This window comes from Equus przewalskii, chromosome 2, assembly GCF_037783145.1.
Source record: "Equus przewalskii isolate Varuska chromosome 2, EquPr2, whole genome shotgun sequence".
In the NCBI taxonomy this organism is placed as follows: domain Eukaryota; kingdom Metazoa; phylum Chordata; class Mammalia; order Perissodactyla; family Equidae; genus Equus; species Equus przewalskii.
Genome location: NC_091832.1, coordinates 119,446,684 through 119,464,880, shown reverse-complemented (window position 1 = coordinate 119,464,880; position 18,197 = coordinate 119,446,684). Strand labels below are relative to the sequence as shown.

General features: G+C 39.0%; 1 protein-coding gene across 5 annotated transcripts in view; it reads left to right on the top strand.

Annotated features, from left to right (window-relative positions):
* Positions 1-18,197, top strand: part of TET2 (tet methylcytosine dioxygenase 2) — a 116,896-nt gene that overhangs the window by 76,196 nt on the left and 22,503 nt on the right. The window contains exons 3-6 of one of the 5 annotated variants that reach the window (XR_011537303.1): positions 448-3,902; positions 5,545-5,635; positions 7,008-7,101; positions 7,729-7,926. Coding sequence is in view for 3 of the 5 variants with exons in the window: in XM_008531365.2 (XP_008529587.1) it covers positions 494-3,902; positions 5,545-5,635; positions 7,008-7,101; positions 7,718-7,926 (3,803 nt within the window). In the remaining 2 variants the exon portion in view is untranslated. Of the gene's footprint in view, positions 1-447; positions 3,903-5,544; positions 5,636-7,007; positions 7,241-7,717; positions 7,927-18,197 lie in introns of those variants that run through there. The other 4 variants (XM_008531365.2, XR_011537304.1, XM_070609394.1 and 1 more) reach the window with 4 other exon arrangements.

The following is an 18,197-nucleotide window of genomic DNA, read 5'->3' as shown; positions in this document are numbered from 1 at the left end:
ATCTGGCTACCAAGTAGCAGAGAAGATAATTCAAGGCATATATAAGAAATGGAATTGGTAGAACCTAGCAAGTGATTGGATACGTAAGGTGCTAGAGGAGAAGGACAGGAGGTAGTCTTCCTGTGCTGTTCTTAGCATTTTGACAAAGAATCGTTTGGGAAGGAAGTTGATACTCTCTTTACCGATATGGTATGAACTGCCGCATTAGCTGATCATTTTCATCATCTTTGTTCTCCGTGACCATAAATATTTGAGAGCTGCTGGGAAGACAAGAATAATCATTTTCTGAGTAGCTATTGGTTGTCACTCTGAAACGTGAAAATGAATATCACAGTTTGCTATGTCTGGGAATTCCAATATTATTAATGCCACGATTATTCTCTAAAATGTATGATTAGTGTTAGATGTAAATTAATGCACTTTAATTTTTGTTTCCATGTTCTTTAGAATTCATTCAGAGGGCAGCCTTGTGGATGGCCCCGAAGCAAGCCTGATGGAACAGGACAGAACCAACCATGTTGAGGGCAACAGACTGAGTCCATTCCTGACACCATCTCCGTCTCCCATTGGCCAGACGGAACCTCTGGCTATAAAGCTACAGAATGGGAGCCCATTAACTGAGAGACTGTATCCAGAAGTGAATGGAGATACCAAGTGGCAGTCTTTCGAAAGTTATTATGGAATACCCCATATGAAAGGAAGCAAGAAAAGTCGTGTGAGTCCAGACTTTATACAAGAAGGCAGAGGGTATTCCAAGTGTTTGCAAAATGGAGGAATAAAACGCACAGTTAGTGAGCCTTCTCTCTCTGGGCTCCATCAGAATAAGAAATTGAAACAAGACCAACAGGCTAACGGAGAAAGAAATAACTTCGGGGAAAGCCAAGAAAGAAATCCAGGCCAAGGCAGCAGTCAACCAAATGTCTCCGATTTGAGTGACAAGAGAGAATCTGTGAGCTCTGTAGCCCAAGAAAATGCAGTTAAAGATATCACCGGTTTTTCAACACACAACTGCAGTGGGTCTGAAAATCCAGAGCTTCAGATAACGAATGAGCAGGAGGAGAAACGTGCTAACTCCCGTGACAAGAACATTGTATTACTTCTTAGTAACAACGCAGTGCTAATGCCTAATGGTGCTACAGTTTCTGCCTCTTCCATGGAAAACACACGTGGTGAACTCCTGGAAAAAACACTGTCTCAATATTATCCAGATTGTGTTTCCATTGCGGTGCAGAAAACCACATCTCACATACATGCCATTAACAGTCAGGCTACTAATGAGTCGTCCTGTGAGATCACTCACCCATCGCATACCTCAGGGCAGATCAATTTTCCACAGACCTCGAACTCTGAGCTGCCTCCAGAGCCAGCTGCAGCTGCACCTGAGGCCCGTGATGCTGATAATGCCAGTAAACCAGCTGCGGTGCTAATAGGTACCTGTCCCTTTCAGAAACCAGAACAACAAAAACCGGTTTTTGAGCTATGCCCAGCTCCTGCAGAAAACGATAACATCCAAGGAACCACAAAGCTAGTATCTGGTGAAGAATTCTGTTCAGGTTCTAGCAGCAATTTGCAGGCTCCTGGTGGCAGCTCTGAACGGTATTTACAGCAAAATGAAATGAATGGTGCTTACTTCAAGCAAAGCTCAGTGTTCACCAAGGATTCCTTTTCTGCCACTACCACACCACCACCATCACAACTGCTTCTTCCTCCCCCTCCTCCTCTTCCACAAGTTCCTCAGCTTCCTTCAGAAGGAAAAAGCACTCTGAATGATGGAGTTTTGGAAGAACACCATCGCTACCCCAACCAAAGTAACACAACTCTTTTAAGAGAAGTGAAAATAGAGGGTCAAACCAAGGCACCACCATCCCAGAGTCCAAATCCACCTACACATGTTCCCAGCCCCTCTCTGATGCTTCCAGAAAGGCCTCAGAATAATTGTGTTGACAAGAATGACATATGGACTCCAGGGACAATGACTGTTCCATTGTGTGCTGAGAAAACAAGACAAATATCAGAACATCTCAAACATAACCCGCCAATTCTTGGTAGCAGTGGAGATCCACAGAACCACTGCCAGCAGTTGATGGGACACAAAGAGCAAGAAATTCTGAAGGGTCGAGACAAGGAACAAACACGAGATCTTGTGCTCTCAATACAGCCCTATCTGAAGCCAGGATGGATTGAACTGAAGGCCCCTTACTTTCACAAAGCAGAATCCCATCCAAAATGTAATGAGGCATCACTGCGGTCAATTCTTCAGTATCAGTCCAACCCCTCCCATCAAATAACCTCCAAACAATACACTGGAAATCCCAGCCTGCCTGGGGGGCTCTCAGGGCAAGCGTACATCCAGAAAATAATGCAGCCGGAGCAGAGGCCACAGAGGTACCAAGCTGACATGAATCAAGGGCAGTCTCAAGGTGCAGTGGACCAGCATCTCCTGTTCCAAAAACCCTCACTCCAGGTGCGCTTCTCCAAGACAGACCCTTCACCTGAAGCTCACGTGCAGTCATTGTGCACCCCTAGATTTCACTTTCAACAAAGACCAGCTCCCCAAACTGAGAAACTCATGCCCCTGACATTAAAACAGCACTTGAATTCACAGGCTTCAGAGACTGAGCCGTTCTCAAACTCACACCTTTTGCACCAGAAGCCTCATAAACAGGCAGCACAAACGCAACCATCCCAGAATTCGCTTCTCTCCCAAAACCAGCAGCAGCAGCAGAAATTACAAATGAAGAACAAAGAACAAGGGTCCCAGACTTTTCCTCATCCCCAAGGCAACAATGATCAGCAAAGAGAAGGATCATTCTTTAGCCAGGTTAAAGTGGAAGAATGTTTTCGTGGTGAAAATCAGTATTCAAAATCAAGTGAGTTCCAGACTCATAATACCCAAATGGGATTGGAGCAAGTGCAGAATATGAATAGTAGAAATTCCCCCTATGGTCAGATCTTGAAATCAAATGCAAGCAAAGTGCACATTTCTTGTTCAAACAGTATACACCTAGTTCCAGGGAAAAAAGAACAGTCTATAAATTCTGAACTCTTTGCAGGAAACAAGACCCAAAACTTGCATCACATGCAATATTTTCCAAATAATGTGACCCCAAAGCAAGATATTCCTCACAGGTGCTTTCAAGAACAAGAGCGGAAGCCTCAACAAGCTCCAGTTCTACAGGGATACAAAAGCAGAAGCCAGGATGTGTCTGGTCACCAAGCTGCACAACTTGCTCAGCAAAGGTACCTGATGCAAAACCAAGCAAATGCTTTTCCTGTGCCTGACCAGGGAGGAAGTCACAGTCAGACCCCTCCCCAGAAGGACATTCAGAAGCACGCTGCTCTAAGGTGGCACCTCTTACAGAAGCAAGAGCAGCAGCAAACGCAGCACCCCCAAACTGAATCTTGCCAGAATCAGATGCACAGGCCAATTAAAGTTGAACCCGGATCCAAGCCCCATGCCTGTATGCGCCCCACGTCATCACAGCCAGAAAACAAAACGTGGCAAAAGATAACGAAGCAAGAGATCCCACCTCCAAGCTGCGACAACGTGCAGCCAAGGAGCATCCTCGAGACTATGGAGCAAAACCTGAAGCAGTTTCAGGTCAAATCATTATTTGACCATAAGGCACTTACTCTCAAATCACAGAAGCAAGTAAAAGTTGAAATGTCAGGGCCAGTCACAGTTTTAACTAGACAAACCACTGCGGCGGAACTTGATAGCCACACCCCAGCTGTAGAGCAGCAGGCAGCTCCTTCAGAAAAGACGCCAACCAAGAGAACAGCTGGTTCTGTTCTCAATAATTTCTTAGAGTCACCTTCCAAATTACTAGATACGCCTATAAAAAATTTATTGGATACACCTGTCAAGACTCAGTATGATTTCCCATCATGCAGATGTGTAGGTAAGTGCCAGGAACGTACTGAGACACACAGTGCTTATCCAGAATTAGCAAATTTATCTTCAGATATGGGATTTTTCTTTCTGTTTTTAATCTTGAGTCTGGCAGCAATTTTTAAAGGCTCATAAAAACCTGAAGCTTACATTTCTTGTCTTTAAGTTACAGATGCTTATGCTGCGCAAGAGAGAACTTCACTCACATTCAATTTTTTCCAAAAAATTCAAACAATTGTGCATGCTCATTTTCCCTTCTATTCAAACCCTTTAAACTATCAAGTTATCTGTTATAAGTTAATCAATCTATGTAACTCTTTGTATGTCGTCTTCTGCAGAGAAAGCCAGGCAGTAAAAGCATCTATTGAAACGAGAGAATAACTGCCCTGTGCAAACTAATTATAGGAACTTTAAATATTTTTTAATTCAAGGTTGAATGTGTTAGTGGCTCTACAAGATTGATTTCTAGAGAAGGGGAATTATTTTCTCCAGTCTTGGAGAGCTGGGGCAAATGGTGATGCTCAAGCTCTGAAGACTCATAAGGTTGCCCTTTCTTCATGTATAAACTTGAAATATTGTGACATGTTCATTTGGATTCCATTTTCTCTTTAAAGTTTCATTTTTTTTAAATAGAAATTATGGTATTTCTTTTTTTAGACAAACACTTTTTAGTTAAAATTCAAGGTACGTGATAGATCTGTTGGAATAGGGACACATTTTGCTGATGGATGCAGAGAGAGAGAGATGTATGAAGATCTTAATCATAGCCAGTCAGCTTGGATGCAGTGGAAGACATTTGGAAAAACAGATGTTAAACTAATGTGGCTGATGGTCCACCCGCCCACGTTATTCCTCCTACAACGGACACCCCACATGTTAGAGGAGTGGAGGGAGGAGCTGTACTGCCCTGTATGTGGTTAAAGTTGGGTTCCCCTCCGGGCCAGTGTGTCACCATGTCATGGACAGTGATGGGTGAGCGAGACTCGCCTCCAGTCCTCGTCCCATCACCCTCGCCTTTGTTCCCACTCTTCGTCTCTGACAGTGTGCAGCAGCCTCTTTCTTGCACTGGGCCCTCTCCCTGGCATTTCCTCTCATCATAAATTATTCTAAAGTATGTACAAATATGGGTCTGGATTCAGTATTGTTATTTCAAAACAGTAGTTACATGTTGTGGGGAAACGAGGAGAAAAATGTGTCTTGACACAGAGCAGTGTCCTGCAGGTGAGGTAAGACAGGAAGTTTGACGTTTTTTCTCCTCATCCAGGTAGCAGGCAGGCTTCTACTTGGCTGTAAAAAAAATTTTCAGTTTAAAAAATTGGATTGTAGTTGCTATTACATATAATATATTCTAATTCCCTTACTGCTTTCTTTGTTTAGTTCCACTTACTTGATTTAAAAGAAATAATTTCTTATCCCATATCTGAAATGTAATTTAATATATTTTTATCCAACAGCTAGCATGTACATATACTTAATTATTTGGCACAATTTCTAATACATTAGTCCATCAATTTACTCATTTTAAAGGAAAGAAAATGTTTACAGTCACATTTAGGGCCCTTACTGTGCAGTGGGGGATAAGCTTTGTGGATGTAGCCTTTATATTTAGTAGAATTGAGGTCTAAAATAATAATCTTCTATTATCTCAACAGAGCAAATTATTGAAAAAGATGAAGGTCCTTTTTATACCCATCTAGGAGCAGGTCCTAATGTGGCAGCTATTAGAGAAATCATGGAAGAAAGGTAATTAACGCAAAGGCACAGGGCAGACTAACGTTTATCCTTTTGTATATGTCAGAGTTTCTCCAGCTTTCACATACAACGCAGTAAACACTTGTAAATTGAGTAATTATTGGTAGGCTTAGCTATCCCAGGTTGCCAATACTACACACTGTGCTATTCACCAGGGAGTCACCAGACTTGACAGGACTGATGGTCTGTGAGCTGGCACAGGCTGCCCACTGGGAGGCGAATGCCAGAAAACCCAGGCACCAACAGGAACCAGCCAGCCAGCCTGCCAGGCACGGGGTGTGGCCCAGACTGCAGGGAGAGGCCCCGCCCTGGCTTTCCTGCTTGATGGGAGGGCGTCAAAGAGGAAACGGGGGGGCTGTGGTGTAAGAAGGGAGCCACTGAGTCAGGTTCACCCAGGGTCGTAAGTGAGCAGTCAACTTTAAGAAGTTGTCCCTGAGTATGAGCAGGGGCAAGTGCCATATACTGAACAGAAATAGAGACAGATTCTATTTATAGCTGCAATTTTTTTTTTTTTTTTTTTTTTTTTTTTTACTGTTAAGCACACACACGCAAGTATTTACCTGAATCCACACAGTTACTCCTGCGTGTAGAAGACTGTTACGAGCGAGATAATCAGTGCAGAGAGACACTCTCAGATAGCTGTTTGCAGCCCTGAGCTGTTGCCGTGCTGGCTGCCTTTTCTCTAAGAGGCAGGCAGTGGTAGGCAGCAAGGACATATTCTGTATCATTCTTGCCCCATGTCCAATAAGTATGTAGAAATTCACTAAATAATCATCTAGTAGCCTGGCAGAAATCACGAATTCCCTAAGTGACTTTTTTTTATTAGCAAGTGGTGAGTAGTGCATTAATCATAAGGTAAAATACATTCTAATGCTATCCTATATTTTCAAGATTGCTAGATACTAGTTATTTGCCAGCTTCCTTTTAAAAGTATGACAGATTCTTTGAGGAACCGTTCTAACGAAAATCTGGTATGAGTCCCCAAGTTTTAAAACAGCTAAATTACAAAAGGACAAAAATCAAATAGTAATATATCTTAGAAGACTGAATTTAGCAAATTTAAAAAACTTTGTGCTTTGTGGAATGATGGATAAAAATAGTTTCCCATTACTCACACCCAGCATATAATTTCAACATAGTTCATCGCAATTATCAGTATCTTTTGATACTGAAAAAATACAAGGCTTAAAGTCTATCACCCACTTTGCTTAGCTTAGTCCTGTTTCCGAAAAAATAAACTAAACCATTCATTTCTCAGGATGTGGTCATAGAATAAAATTATGCTCAAATGTTCAATATCTTGGTTGCCTCTTATATTCACTTGCTAATTTTGTGTGTGTGTGTTTCTGTGGATTTCTTTAAGGTTTGGACAAAAGGGTAAAGCTATTAGGATTGAGAGAGTCGTCTATACTGGGAAAGAAGGGAAAAGTTCTCAGGGATGTCCGATTGCTAAATGGGTAAGTGTGACCTGACAGGGCCTTTGGGCTTCACTCTGGGGCATTTTGATACTTTAACCCTGAGAACTGGGTTTCCCACATCAAAGGGTCATTTATGTCAGTTGAAAGAAACATTGCTTATATTTATTTTATCATGTGTTCTCTGTTAAAAAGGCAGATTAGCTTTAAAAATCACGTGCAAACTGTATTTAACTGAGAGAATGTAATGGTGAGGAGAAGGTCCATTCAGTGCCTGCTAAAAGTGTAATTCTCCCTGGAATGGGAAGAAGTGGTCCATCATCCTTCAACGACCTTCAGTTAATCTTTATCTTGTCATTTACGGAAACCTTGAACTTTATGAGAGGCCCGCATGTCTTCCATCCGGCTCTGCTTTAACGCAGGGGCATTGCCCCCACTGGCTGGGTGTGGTCTGGTCCCCTCTCCGGGCTCTGACCCCTGGGTATGCCCCCACGTGATGGATGGGCGGCCAAAGGCAAGTTGCGGGTGCTGGCAGATGTCGCGCTAATCGTGACCCAGACGTGAAAAGTGCATAGTCAGTGCTCTCATCTGCTGCAAGTGACCGTGTTTTGTTTTGGTTGGGGTGGGGGGTGTTGGGGTGGAATGGTGACCCGCACAGGTGGTCCGCAGAAGCTGCAGTGAGGAGAAGCTGCTGTGTCTGGTGCGGGAGCGAGCCGGCCACACCTGTGAGGCTGCCGTGATTGTGATCCTGATCCTGGTGTGGGAAGGGATCCCGCTGTCCCTGGCCGACAGGCTGTACTCGGAGCTCACGGAGACGCTGCGCAAGTACGGCGCGCTCACCAATCGCCGCTGCGCCCACAACGAAGAGTAAGTGAAGCGCGCGGGCCCTCGCCGCTCCCGCCGGAGAGCGGGGCGTGGGTGTCAGGGAGGAGAGTGGAACGCGCGTTTCTGCAGTTGTAAAATGGGGGTCAAATGCCTGCTTCACAGTCCCGCAATGGGAAGTCGGATTTGCTGATGTGGATAATTTGAGGTGATTTCTTTAATATTTTGTACCTTCAGACAGTATAGCCATTAGTTGGGAGCAGCTCGCTGGAAGTCTGAGCGTCTGTACCCACAGGCACTTAATCTTGAAAGTATCTGTGTACCCACTTGCTACAGGTGACAGCTCTTTGTGTGCTTGGCCACCACGTTAGTAAGTATTGACACCGTGTCTGTGTTGCAGTATCTGAAACAGAAAGTGAGTTTGATGAGAACCCTTTAAGCGTAGGATTCCCAGGTCAAAGACCTTCGTATATGTGTAGCAAATGTGGAACACAGGGTTTGTAAATGTTCTGTAGAAACAAACTGATCTTGACTTCAGTCCAATCCAGTTCATTATTTCCATAATAGTCACAGTGACGATAGTCATCAAACTTGCTTCCGTTTTTACTAATCCCAGATAATGGAGAAATGAGTGGTTATGAATATGCATTATTTTCCAGGAATATAAAAATTTGGAATAGGAGAGCAGTGGTGTGAGGATAAACAGATTTAGTGCGTCAGTGCTAGTATGATTTTGTTTGTGTTTTTTACTTCTTTAACGTCATTCACTTGCAGGAAGTTTAAATCTTCGCTTGGAGAAAGCTTCATATTTATTCTTCCCCCGATGTGTTATTCCTGTACAATATTAAAAGAGTACAGGAAAATTCACAGTGCTACACTGAAAGCCTATGGTAGTTGTTTTGCTCACAGTATTTTTAATTCTGCACTTCCTCCTTTAATCTGCTTTCCTCTCCGTCCTCCAGTCTACACGGTAGTTTACTGCACTTGTGGAAATACTGTACTGCTCGTTGCAACAGGCTACTGCTAACCAACTTTGGTTTTTGCTGACTGCTACTCTAACTGGCATGGTTTCACCAGCTGTATGTTAACATAGGTTCACTCCCTGGGTCATGAGGGGTACAAGTCAACCATAACCTACTGGGAAAGTCACTTTTCCTATATGAAAGTGTGAGTTGGCTTTCTACCATAATTATGACCCAAAAATGTCACGGTGTGTACGTCACTGCCATAAGCCCACTTTTACGAATATGTTGGAAGGTAGAAGTTGCTGATTCATAACACATGACTCATAATCTTACGATGGACTGCTCTAGGTATAAAATACTATTTGGTTTACCCTAAGTTCCCTTGTTCCTTCTTAGAAAAAGGCATTCGGTGTCTCTAATCAGAAAGAAAATGAAAGTTAAGGCACATTGAGCTGATGTTGGTGATAGCATTTTTCTCAGGAACTCAGTAAGACTGCCTTGTTTTTAAAGCTGACTTCCTCTTAGATTTGATGGCTTGAACTTCTAAACCACTGAAGAATTTCTTGTGAAAATGACAGTTGCTGCTTTAAATTTCTTGAAGTTTATATTTTACATTCTTATAATTGATTTAATTCTAATATTATACATCTCTGGTACTTTTCCCCTGAAAGCTTTTCTTTAATTCCTATTACGCCATTGCCTGGAATGGAATCTGACATATAGGAAGAAATTCTATGTAAAGAACTTTCCTAAATTGTATCATTTTGCATTTGAAAACCATAATTTGAACAATAATTGGGCTAGGATCTAAGAAAAGTTATATTTTGTTTAACTGGTCTAAATAGAAGGCAAGTACAAAACTATTAAAAGACGTTCTTCAAATATTAAGACATTTTAAAGGCCAACCTGCACACTTTTGCTTATATTTGTCTAGAATTTCAAGGCAAAGATGAGTAGTTATTTACAGGAAGTTTTAGGTTTGTGCTACTCATACTTGGAAAAAGTCCCCCAAAACAAAAACTATACTTGAGATACCTGATAACATAGACACTTAACCAATGGCAACAGAGACTTCATTCCAAGACAGCTTTTGAAGTTTCTTCTACCCCTTAAAATAAGTTTTATTTTACGTCTGGCAGAAATTAAAACTATGACTTTTTGCCAAGAACAGGATAATCTCAAATTGGGGCCAGTGACTCACTTTAATGTTCAAAGCTGTGTGAACCTCATCACGGAGTCCTTGAAATCCCGGTGCCCACGTGCCCCATAACCACTCCCTGGGAGGCCAGGAAAGACCTCTGAGAGCATCTTTCTGTGGGAAAGTCAAAAATGAAATTTTACATTTCCTTTGAGCCAAACCAGCTGTTTTTCCTTTAAAGATTTCCCTTTGAGATTTCTATTTTATGTCTAAGCCTAACCAGTATTTTTTTGGCAAGCAAGAGTTGTGGGAGTGTATCTGTCAGGATAGGAAAGTCAAAGCCAGAAATGCCTTCTGCCATGCTGGGTGATGCAAAACTTTTAAAGAAACTTTATATTATAAAAATTTTCAAACATTCATAAATGGAGGAGTGCAGTATAATGAATCCCCAAGGACCCATCACACAGCTTCAATGTTTATCCACCTTTTATCAACACTGTCCTGTAGATTCTCCCCATACTTCCTACCCCCACCCCCACTATTGTTTTAAAGAAAAACTCAGAGACTTTTATCATCTTACCCGGTAACACTTGAATTTGTCTCTCTTAACAGATAAGGATTTTTACAAAACCTAGTCACGGTGTCATTATCATTCATCTCAAAATTGACAGTGATTCTTTAATATCATTTAGTGTTCACACCATGGTAAAATTCCCTAATTGGACCCTGTTTCCAAAAGAAAGAATCAAAAGTAAAAATGTACTGAGAAAAAGCCAGCCCACACCGTGCTTTCGATTCAGGCATTGAGCAGAAAGGTCCCATTCGTGCCACTGTCCAGCATAAAGAGTGTAGAACTTCCTTTCCCTCACACCTGTTCCAGTCTGGAAGGTAAATGACATGATTCACAGTCCTCTTTTTACCTATAACAGTTCCCCCTCTCTTCTCTATGACTTTATTTGTTAAAGGGACTGTAGGATTTGCTCTGTACAATTCCCACATTCTGGATTGGCTGACTGCATCCTTGTTGTTTTGTTTAGCTTGTTCCTCTCTCCCCAGTGTCTCCTGCACACTGGTTGTTAGAGCCTTGAATAAGTGGTGTATGTGTATGTGTATGAATATACTGGCTAAAATGCTCCGTAAGTGGTCATGAAATAAGCTTAGTTCTTCCTGTCCCTCAGGAGGGACATGATACCTGCTCGGCCCTATTTATAGTGGTGCTCAGAGCGCTCAGTGAGTCAGACATTGTCAGCTTGGTCCATCGTTCTGAAGTTTCCAGAAAACTTTCACCTAATGGTTTAGTGCATCCATTGATGATCATTGCCTCCATTGATGATCAATGTTTCAGTCATTTTGTTGTAGTTTGCAAATTGATAATTTTCTCATTTTTTGATGTATGAATTTGTTATATTCATTTAAATTAATTTTGCTAGTTTTTCTATACTTGCGTAAATTTGAATATCTGATCTTTTAGTTTAATTTTTTTTTACAGTTAGATGTCCAAATGGTAACTTAAAGGTTGAGACTATTTTTTAAATCCGTTCTATAGATGAATGTTTTTTGTAGTTGTTCCACTGATTCATCATTTAAACATGAGCAAAATTCTGAGTCATGTTAAAATGAGGCTGCCGTGTGCTAATACTCTACCAATATTTGAAAGGCCCATATAGAAATAAAAACGCCTTTTCATAGCCACTTCATATAGGAAATCACCTTGAAGTCACTCCACCTTGTGATGTAGGGATTTTTTTTAAGCATAATTCACATACCGTAAAATTCACCCTTTTAAACTCTATAACTCAGTGGTTTAGTCTATTCACAAAGTTGTGCAACACTTTTATCATTCCCGAAAGGAACCCCCAGCCCCTTAAGCAGCCACCGCCCATTCTCCTCTCCCCTAAATGGCAACCCCTAATCAACTTGCTGTCTCTGTAGATCTGCCTGTTCTGGGCGTTTCGTATGAGTGGAGTCATACAACATCCGGCCTGTCTGGCCTCTTTCACTTAGTATAATGTTTTAAAGGTTCATCCGCATCATAACATTAATCAGTACTTTATCCCTTTTGTGGCTGAATAATATTCCATTGTGTATATATACCACCTTTTCTTTATCCATCCTTCAGTTAATGGACTTTTGGGTGGTTTTCACTTTTTGGCTATTATAAATAATGGGGCCATGAAAATCTGTGTGCAAGTTTTTGGGTGGACGTATGCTTTCCTGGATGTATACCTAGGAGTGACATTGTTGGTCACATGGTCATTCTATGTTTCACTTTTTGAGGAACTGCCAAATAGCTTTCCAGCCGCACCATTTTTCATTCCTACCAGTGTATATGGAGCTTCCAGTGTCTCCACATCCTCCCCAAAAGAGTCATTGTCTGTCTTTTTTATTATCGCCCCCCCCAGTGAGTGTGAGGTGGAGCTCATGTTTTGATTTGCATTTCCCTAATGACTGATAATGTTAGGCATTATTTCATGTGCTATTGACCATCCATGTATCTTATTTGTAGAAATGCCTCCTTCTTAAGTGGAAATACTTAAATCTTTGTTCACTTTTAAATTGTGTTAATTGTTTTTTGAGTTGTAAGAGTACTTTATATATTCTGCATGCTAGAACTTTATCAGATACACGGTTTGCAGATATTTTCTTCATTCTGTAAGTTGTCTCCTCATGCTCTGGATAACGAACGTCCTTGAAGCACAAAGGTTTTCAATTCTAATCAAATTGAATTTATCTGTTTTTAGTTGCTTGTACTTTTAGCAACATATCTAAGAAACCATTGCCTAATCCAAGGACTTGAAGATTTATACCTATGTCTTCTTCCCAGAGTATTATTTTTTAGCTCTTACATTTAGGTCTTTGATCACTGTCGAGTTAATTTTATGACGTGAGATCAGAGTCCGACTTCATTCTTTTTCTTGAGCTTATCCACTTGAGGAGACTATGTTTTCTCCATTGCATGGTCTTGTCACCCTTGTTGAAAATTAATTGACAGAAATGTATGGGTTATTTTGGGACTCTTACTTCTGTCCTATTAATCTACATATCTATCCTTGGGCCAACACTACATGGCGTTGATAACCATGGTTTTATAGTAAGTTTTGAAATCAGGACATGTAAGTCCTCCAGCTTTTCTTTTCACAAGACTGTTTTGTCACTCTGGGTCCTTTTCATGTCCCTATGAATTTTAGGACCAAGTTATTTCCCCACCTGGGGTTTTGAATCAGTAGAATAATTTGGGGAGTTTTGACGTCTTAACAACGTTAAGTTTTCCAATTTATTAACACAGGACATCTTTGCATTTATTTAGGACTTTAATTTCTTTCGGTGATGTTTTATGGTTTTCAGTGTACAAGCTCTACACTTCTTTTGTTAAATCTCTAAGTATTTTATTCTTTTTGTTGCTATTTTAAATGGAATTATTTTGATTTCATTTTTGGATTGTTTGTTGCTAGTATACATTCATACAATTGATTTTTATATATTAACGTTGTATATGCAAACTTACTGAACCAGTTTATTAGTGCGAATTTTTTTTTAAAGATTCCTTAGGATTTACTATACACAAGATCATGTCACTTACAAATAGAGATAGTTTGATCCCTTTCCTTCCAATCTGGGTGCCTTTATTTCTTTTTCTTGCCTAGTTTCCCTGGCTAGAACTTAACAGTAGATATTGAACAGAGTTGGCAACAGAAAATGTCTTTGTCTTGTTCCTCATCTTAGGGAGAAAACTTTCATTTTTTCACCATTAAGTATGTTGCTGGCTGTAGGTTTTTGGTAGATACTCTTTATCAGGTTGAGGAAGTTTTTTTTCTATTCCTAGTGTGTGGAGTATTTTTATCATGAAAGGGTATGGGACTTTTCTCAAATGTTTTTTCTGCATCTAAGAAGATGATGATGTGGTTTTTTTCTTTCATTTTGTTAATGTGGTATATTATATTGATTGATTTTTGGACATTGGACCAACATTGCATTCTGGGATAAATCTCACTTGGCCACAGTGTATAATTTTTTTGTATGTTGCTGAATTCCATTTGCTGATATTTTATTGAGGATTTTTGCATCTATGTTGATAAGGGATATTGGTCTATAGTGGGGTTTTTTTGTGGCATCTTTGTTTTTAGTATTGGGTAATATTGGCTTCATAGAATGAATTGAGAAGTGCTTCCTCTTTTTTGTGAAACAATTTGTAAAGGATTGGGGCTAATTCTTTAAATGTTAGGTGCAAGTCACCAGCAAAGTACTCCTGGGCTTGTCTTTGTGGGAAGTGTTTTGATTACTCATTCAATCTTTTTATTTGTTGTAGATTTATTCAGATTTTCTGTTTCTTCTTGAGTTAGTTTCAATAGTTTGTGTCCTTCTAGGAATTTGTCCATTTTATCCAGGTTATCTAATTTGTTGATATATCATTTTTATAGTTTTCCCTTATAATGCTTTTTATAAGGTTAGTAGTAATGTCCTCATTTTCATTCCTAATTTTAGTAATTTGAGTCTGCTCTCTTTTCCTTAGTCAGTTTAGCTAGTTCTGCCAATTTTGTTCATCTCAAAGAACTAACATCTGATTTCTTTGATTTTCTATATTGCTTTTCTATCTCTGTTTAATTAATTTCTACTCTAATCTTTAGTATTTCCTTCATTCTGCTTGTTTTGGATTTAGCTTATTCTTTTTCTGGTTTTTTAAGATGGAAGGTTTATTGATTTGAGAACTTTTTTTTAACATAGGTATATAAAGTTATAAATTTCCCTCTAAGCCTGCTTTAGCTGCATGCCATAAAGTTTTGGTGTGTTGATTTTTCATTTTCATTTATCAAAAAGTACTTTCTAATTTCCCTTATGATTTGTTATTTGATTTACTGATTATTTGGGAGTGTGTTATTTCCACATGTTTATTAATTACCCAACTTTGCTTCTCATTCATTTATGATTTCAGAGCACATACTTTGCATGATTTTGATTATTTTAAATTTAATTAGACTTGTTTTATGATCTGACACACAGTCCCTCCTGGAGAATACTCCATGTGCACTCAAGAGTGTGTGTTCTGCTGTAATTTGGTGGCGTGTTCTCTAGGTGTCTGTCAGCTCTGGTTGATTTTCAGTGTTTTTCATGTCTTCTGTTTCCTCTTTAATTTTCTGTCTAGTTGTTCTATCCATTATTGAAACTGTAGTATTGAATTATCTATTTTTCCTTTTAATTCGTTCATTTTTTACTTCATGTATTTTTGTGCTCTGTTCTTAGGTTCATATGTGTTTATAATTTTTACATCTTCTTAATGGATTGGCACTTTTGTTATTATAAAATGTACTTGTTTGTCTCTGGTAATAATATTGTCTTAATTTCTATTTTGTCTGATATTAGTGTAGCCACTCCAGTTCTCTTTTGATCACTGTTTGCATGTAATACTAATTTAATTACAATAGTGTACAGAAACCTTTTTCTTATATAGCTCCATTCCCTCCTTTTCCTTTCTGTTATTGTCATAGAAGTTACATTTTATGCATTGTATGTGCATTAACATAGATTTATAAGTATTGCTTTATGCAGTTACCTTTAAATCAGATAGGAGAAAAAGAAGTTAAAAACAAAAACTTCATATGTAAGGTCTTTTCTATTTACCTATATATTTACTTTTACTGGTGTTCTTTATGTTTTCATGTGGATTCAGGCTCCTGTCTAGTGTCCTTTCCTTTCGGCCTGAAGGACTCCATTTAGTATTTCCTGTAGGGCAGGCCTAATAGCAGTAAACACTCTCAGTTTATTTATCAGGGAATAGTTTAACTTAGGACTCGTTTCTGAAGGGTAGTTTTACTAGGTAGTACAGACTGTCTCAGTTGGCAGCCTTTCTTGTAGCACTTTAATACATCACCCCAGCGCCTAGTGGCCTCCGTTGTTTCTGGTGAGTCATCAGTTGATCTTACTGAAAATCTCCTGTAAATGATGGGTTACTTTTCTTTCTTGCTGCTTTCAAGACTCTCTTTTTCTCTTTGGATTTCAAGTTTGATTATGATATTTCTAGATATAGGGCACTTTGAGTTTATGCTAGTTGGAGTCAGTTGAGCTTCTTGAATGTGTAGATTAATGTTCACCAAATTTGGGGAGTTTTGGGCCATTAATTTTTCAAGTAGTCTTTCTGCTTCACACTCTCTTACTCTTCCTCCTCTACTTTGGGGACTCCCATTATGCATATGTTGGTATGCTTGATAGTATCCCACAGGTCTCTGAGATTTCATCTTTCTTCATTCTTTTTTCTTTTTGTTTCTCAGACTGGATAATCCCAATTGACCTATCTTCAACTTCTCTTCCCCCCTTTTTTCCTCCCTCCTGCTCACATCTACTGTTGAACTCTTCTAATGAATTTTTTATTTCAGTTCTTGTACTTTTCCATTCCAGAATTGTCCCTTGTTTCCTATCATAGTTTCTATCTCTTTTATTGCAACTATTGGATAAGACATTATCTTCTTGCTCTTAGTTCTTTAAGCCTAGTTTCCTTTAGTTCTTTGAACATACTTGAAGTAGTAACTCAAAGTCTTTGTCTAGTGGTCTGACGTCTGGACTTACTCAGTTATAGCTTCTATTGATGGCTTTTCTTTCTCTATGTTGACCATACTTTCTTGTTTCTTTTGTATATTTCATAATTGAAAATTTGAGCTATTTAACTCAAATCATGGGTTCATACTGTTATTTCCTATTCGTAGTTAGGATTACAGGATATTTACTTATCTTTTACACTGAAATTCTTGTTTTTTGACATTAACAATGATTTATTCATGTCACAATATACATAAGTATAAAATAATATCATTACTGCTAATAAGACTCCTGATGTTCAATGAGGTCAGAAGAGCAATGCATGAACAAAATGAGCATTTCAACAAAGAGATAGAAAATATTAAAAAGTACCACAGAAATAAGAGCTGAAGAATATGTAATTAAACTGAAAAATTCACTGGAGAGGGTCAACAGCAAACTACACCAAGTGGGAAAAAGGATTAGTGAATTCCACGGCAGGGGAATTCATCCAATCAAAGGAGCAAAAAGAAAAAATAATGAAAAGGAGTGAAGATAGCTTAAGGGATTTATAGGGTACCATAAAAAGACCAATATACACTTTATAGGGGTCCTAGGAGGAGAGAGGAGAAAGGGGCAGAAAGCTTATTCAAGGAAAAATATGTTGAGAAAAACATACCAAAACTTATAGGATGCAACAAAAGCAATTCTAAGAGGAAACTTCATAGTGATAAACACCAAAGTAAGAAAAAATAAAGATCTCAAATAAACAACCTAACTTTATACCTCAAGGAACCTGATAAGGAAGAACAAACTAAGCCCAAACTTAGCAGAAGGAAGGAAATGACAAGCATCAGAGGATAAATAAGTGAAATAGAGACTAAAAAGACAATGGAAAAGATGACTGAAACTGAGCCTTTTTTTTGAAAATATAAACAAAATAGGCAAACCTTTAACTCCACTTACCAAGAAAAAGAGAGAGGACTCAAAGAAATAGAATTATAGGTGAAAGAGAAGACATTTCAATTGATACTACATAAGTACAAAGGATCATAAGAGAATACTATGAACAACTGTACAGCAGCAAATTGAACAGCCAGGAAGAAGGATAAATTTTTAGAAACATATGACTTAAGCAAGACTGAATCATGAAGATTAGAAAATCTGAACAAATTACTGGTAAGAGGATTGAATCAGTAATCAAAATCCTCCCAAGAAACAAAAGTCCAGGACCAGATGGCTTCAATGGTGAATTCTACGAAACATTCGAAGATGAATTAATAGCAAGCCTTCTTAAACTCTTCCAAAAAATTGAAAAGAAGTAATCACTTCCACACTCATTTTAGGAGACCAGCACTTCCCTGATATCAAAACCAGACAAGGACGGTACAAGAAATGAAAATTACTGGCCAATATCCCTGATAAACATAGATGTAAAAATTCTCAACAAAATATTAGCAAATCAAATTCAACAGTACATTAAAAAGATCATACACCATGATCAAGTGGGATTTATTCCAGGGATACAAGGATGGTTCAACATACACAATCAATCATTGTAATACTTCACTTTAACAAAATAAAGGATAAAAATCATAGGATTGTCTCAGTACGTGCAGAAAAAACATTTGACAAAGTTCAACATCCTTTCATGATGAAACTTCTCAAAAAACTGAGTATGGAAGAATGTACCTCAACATAATAAC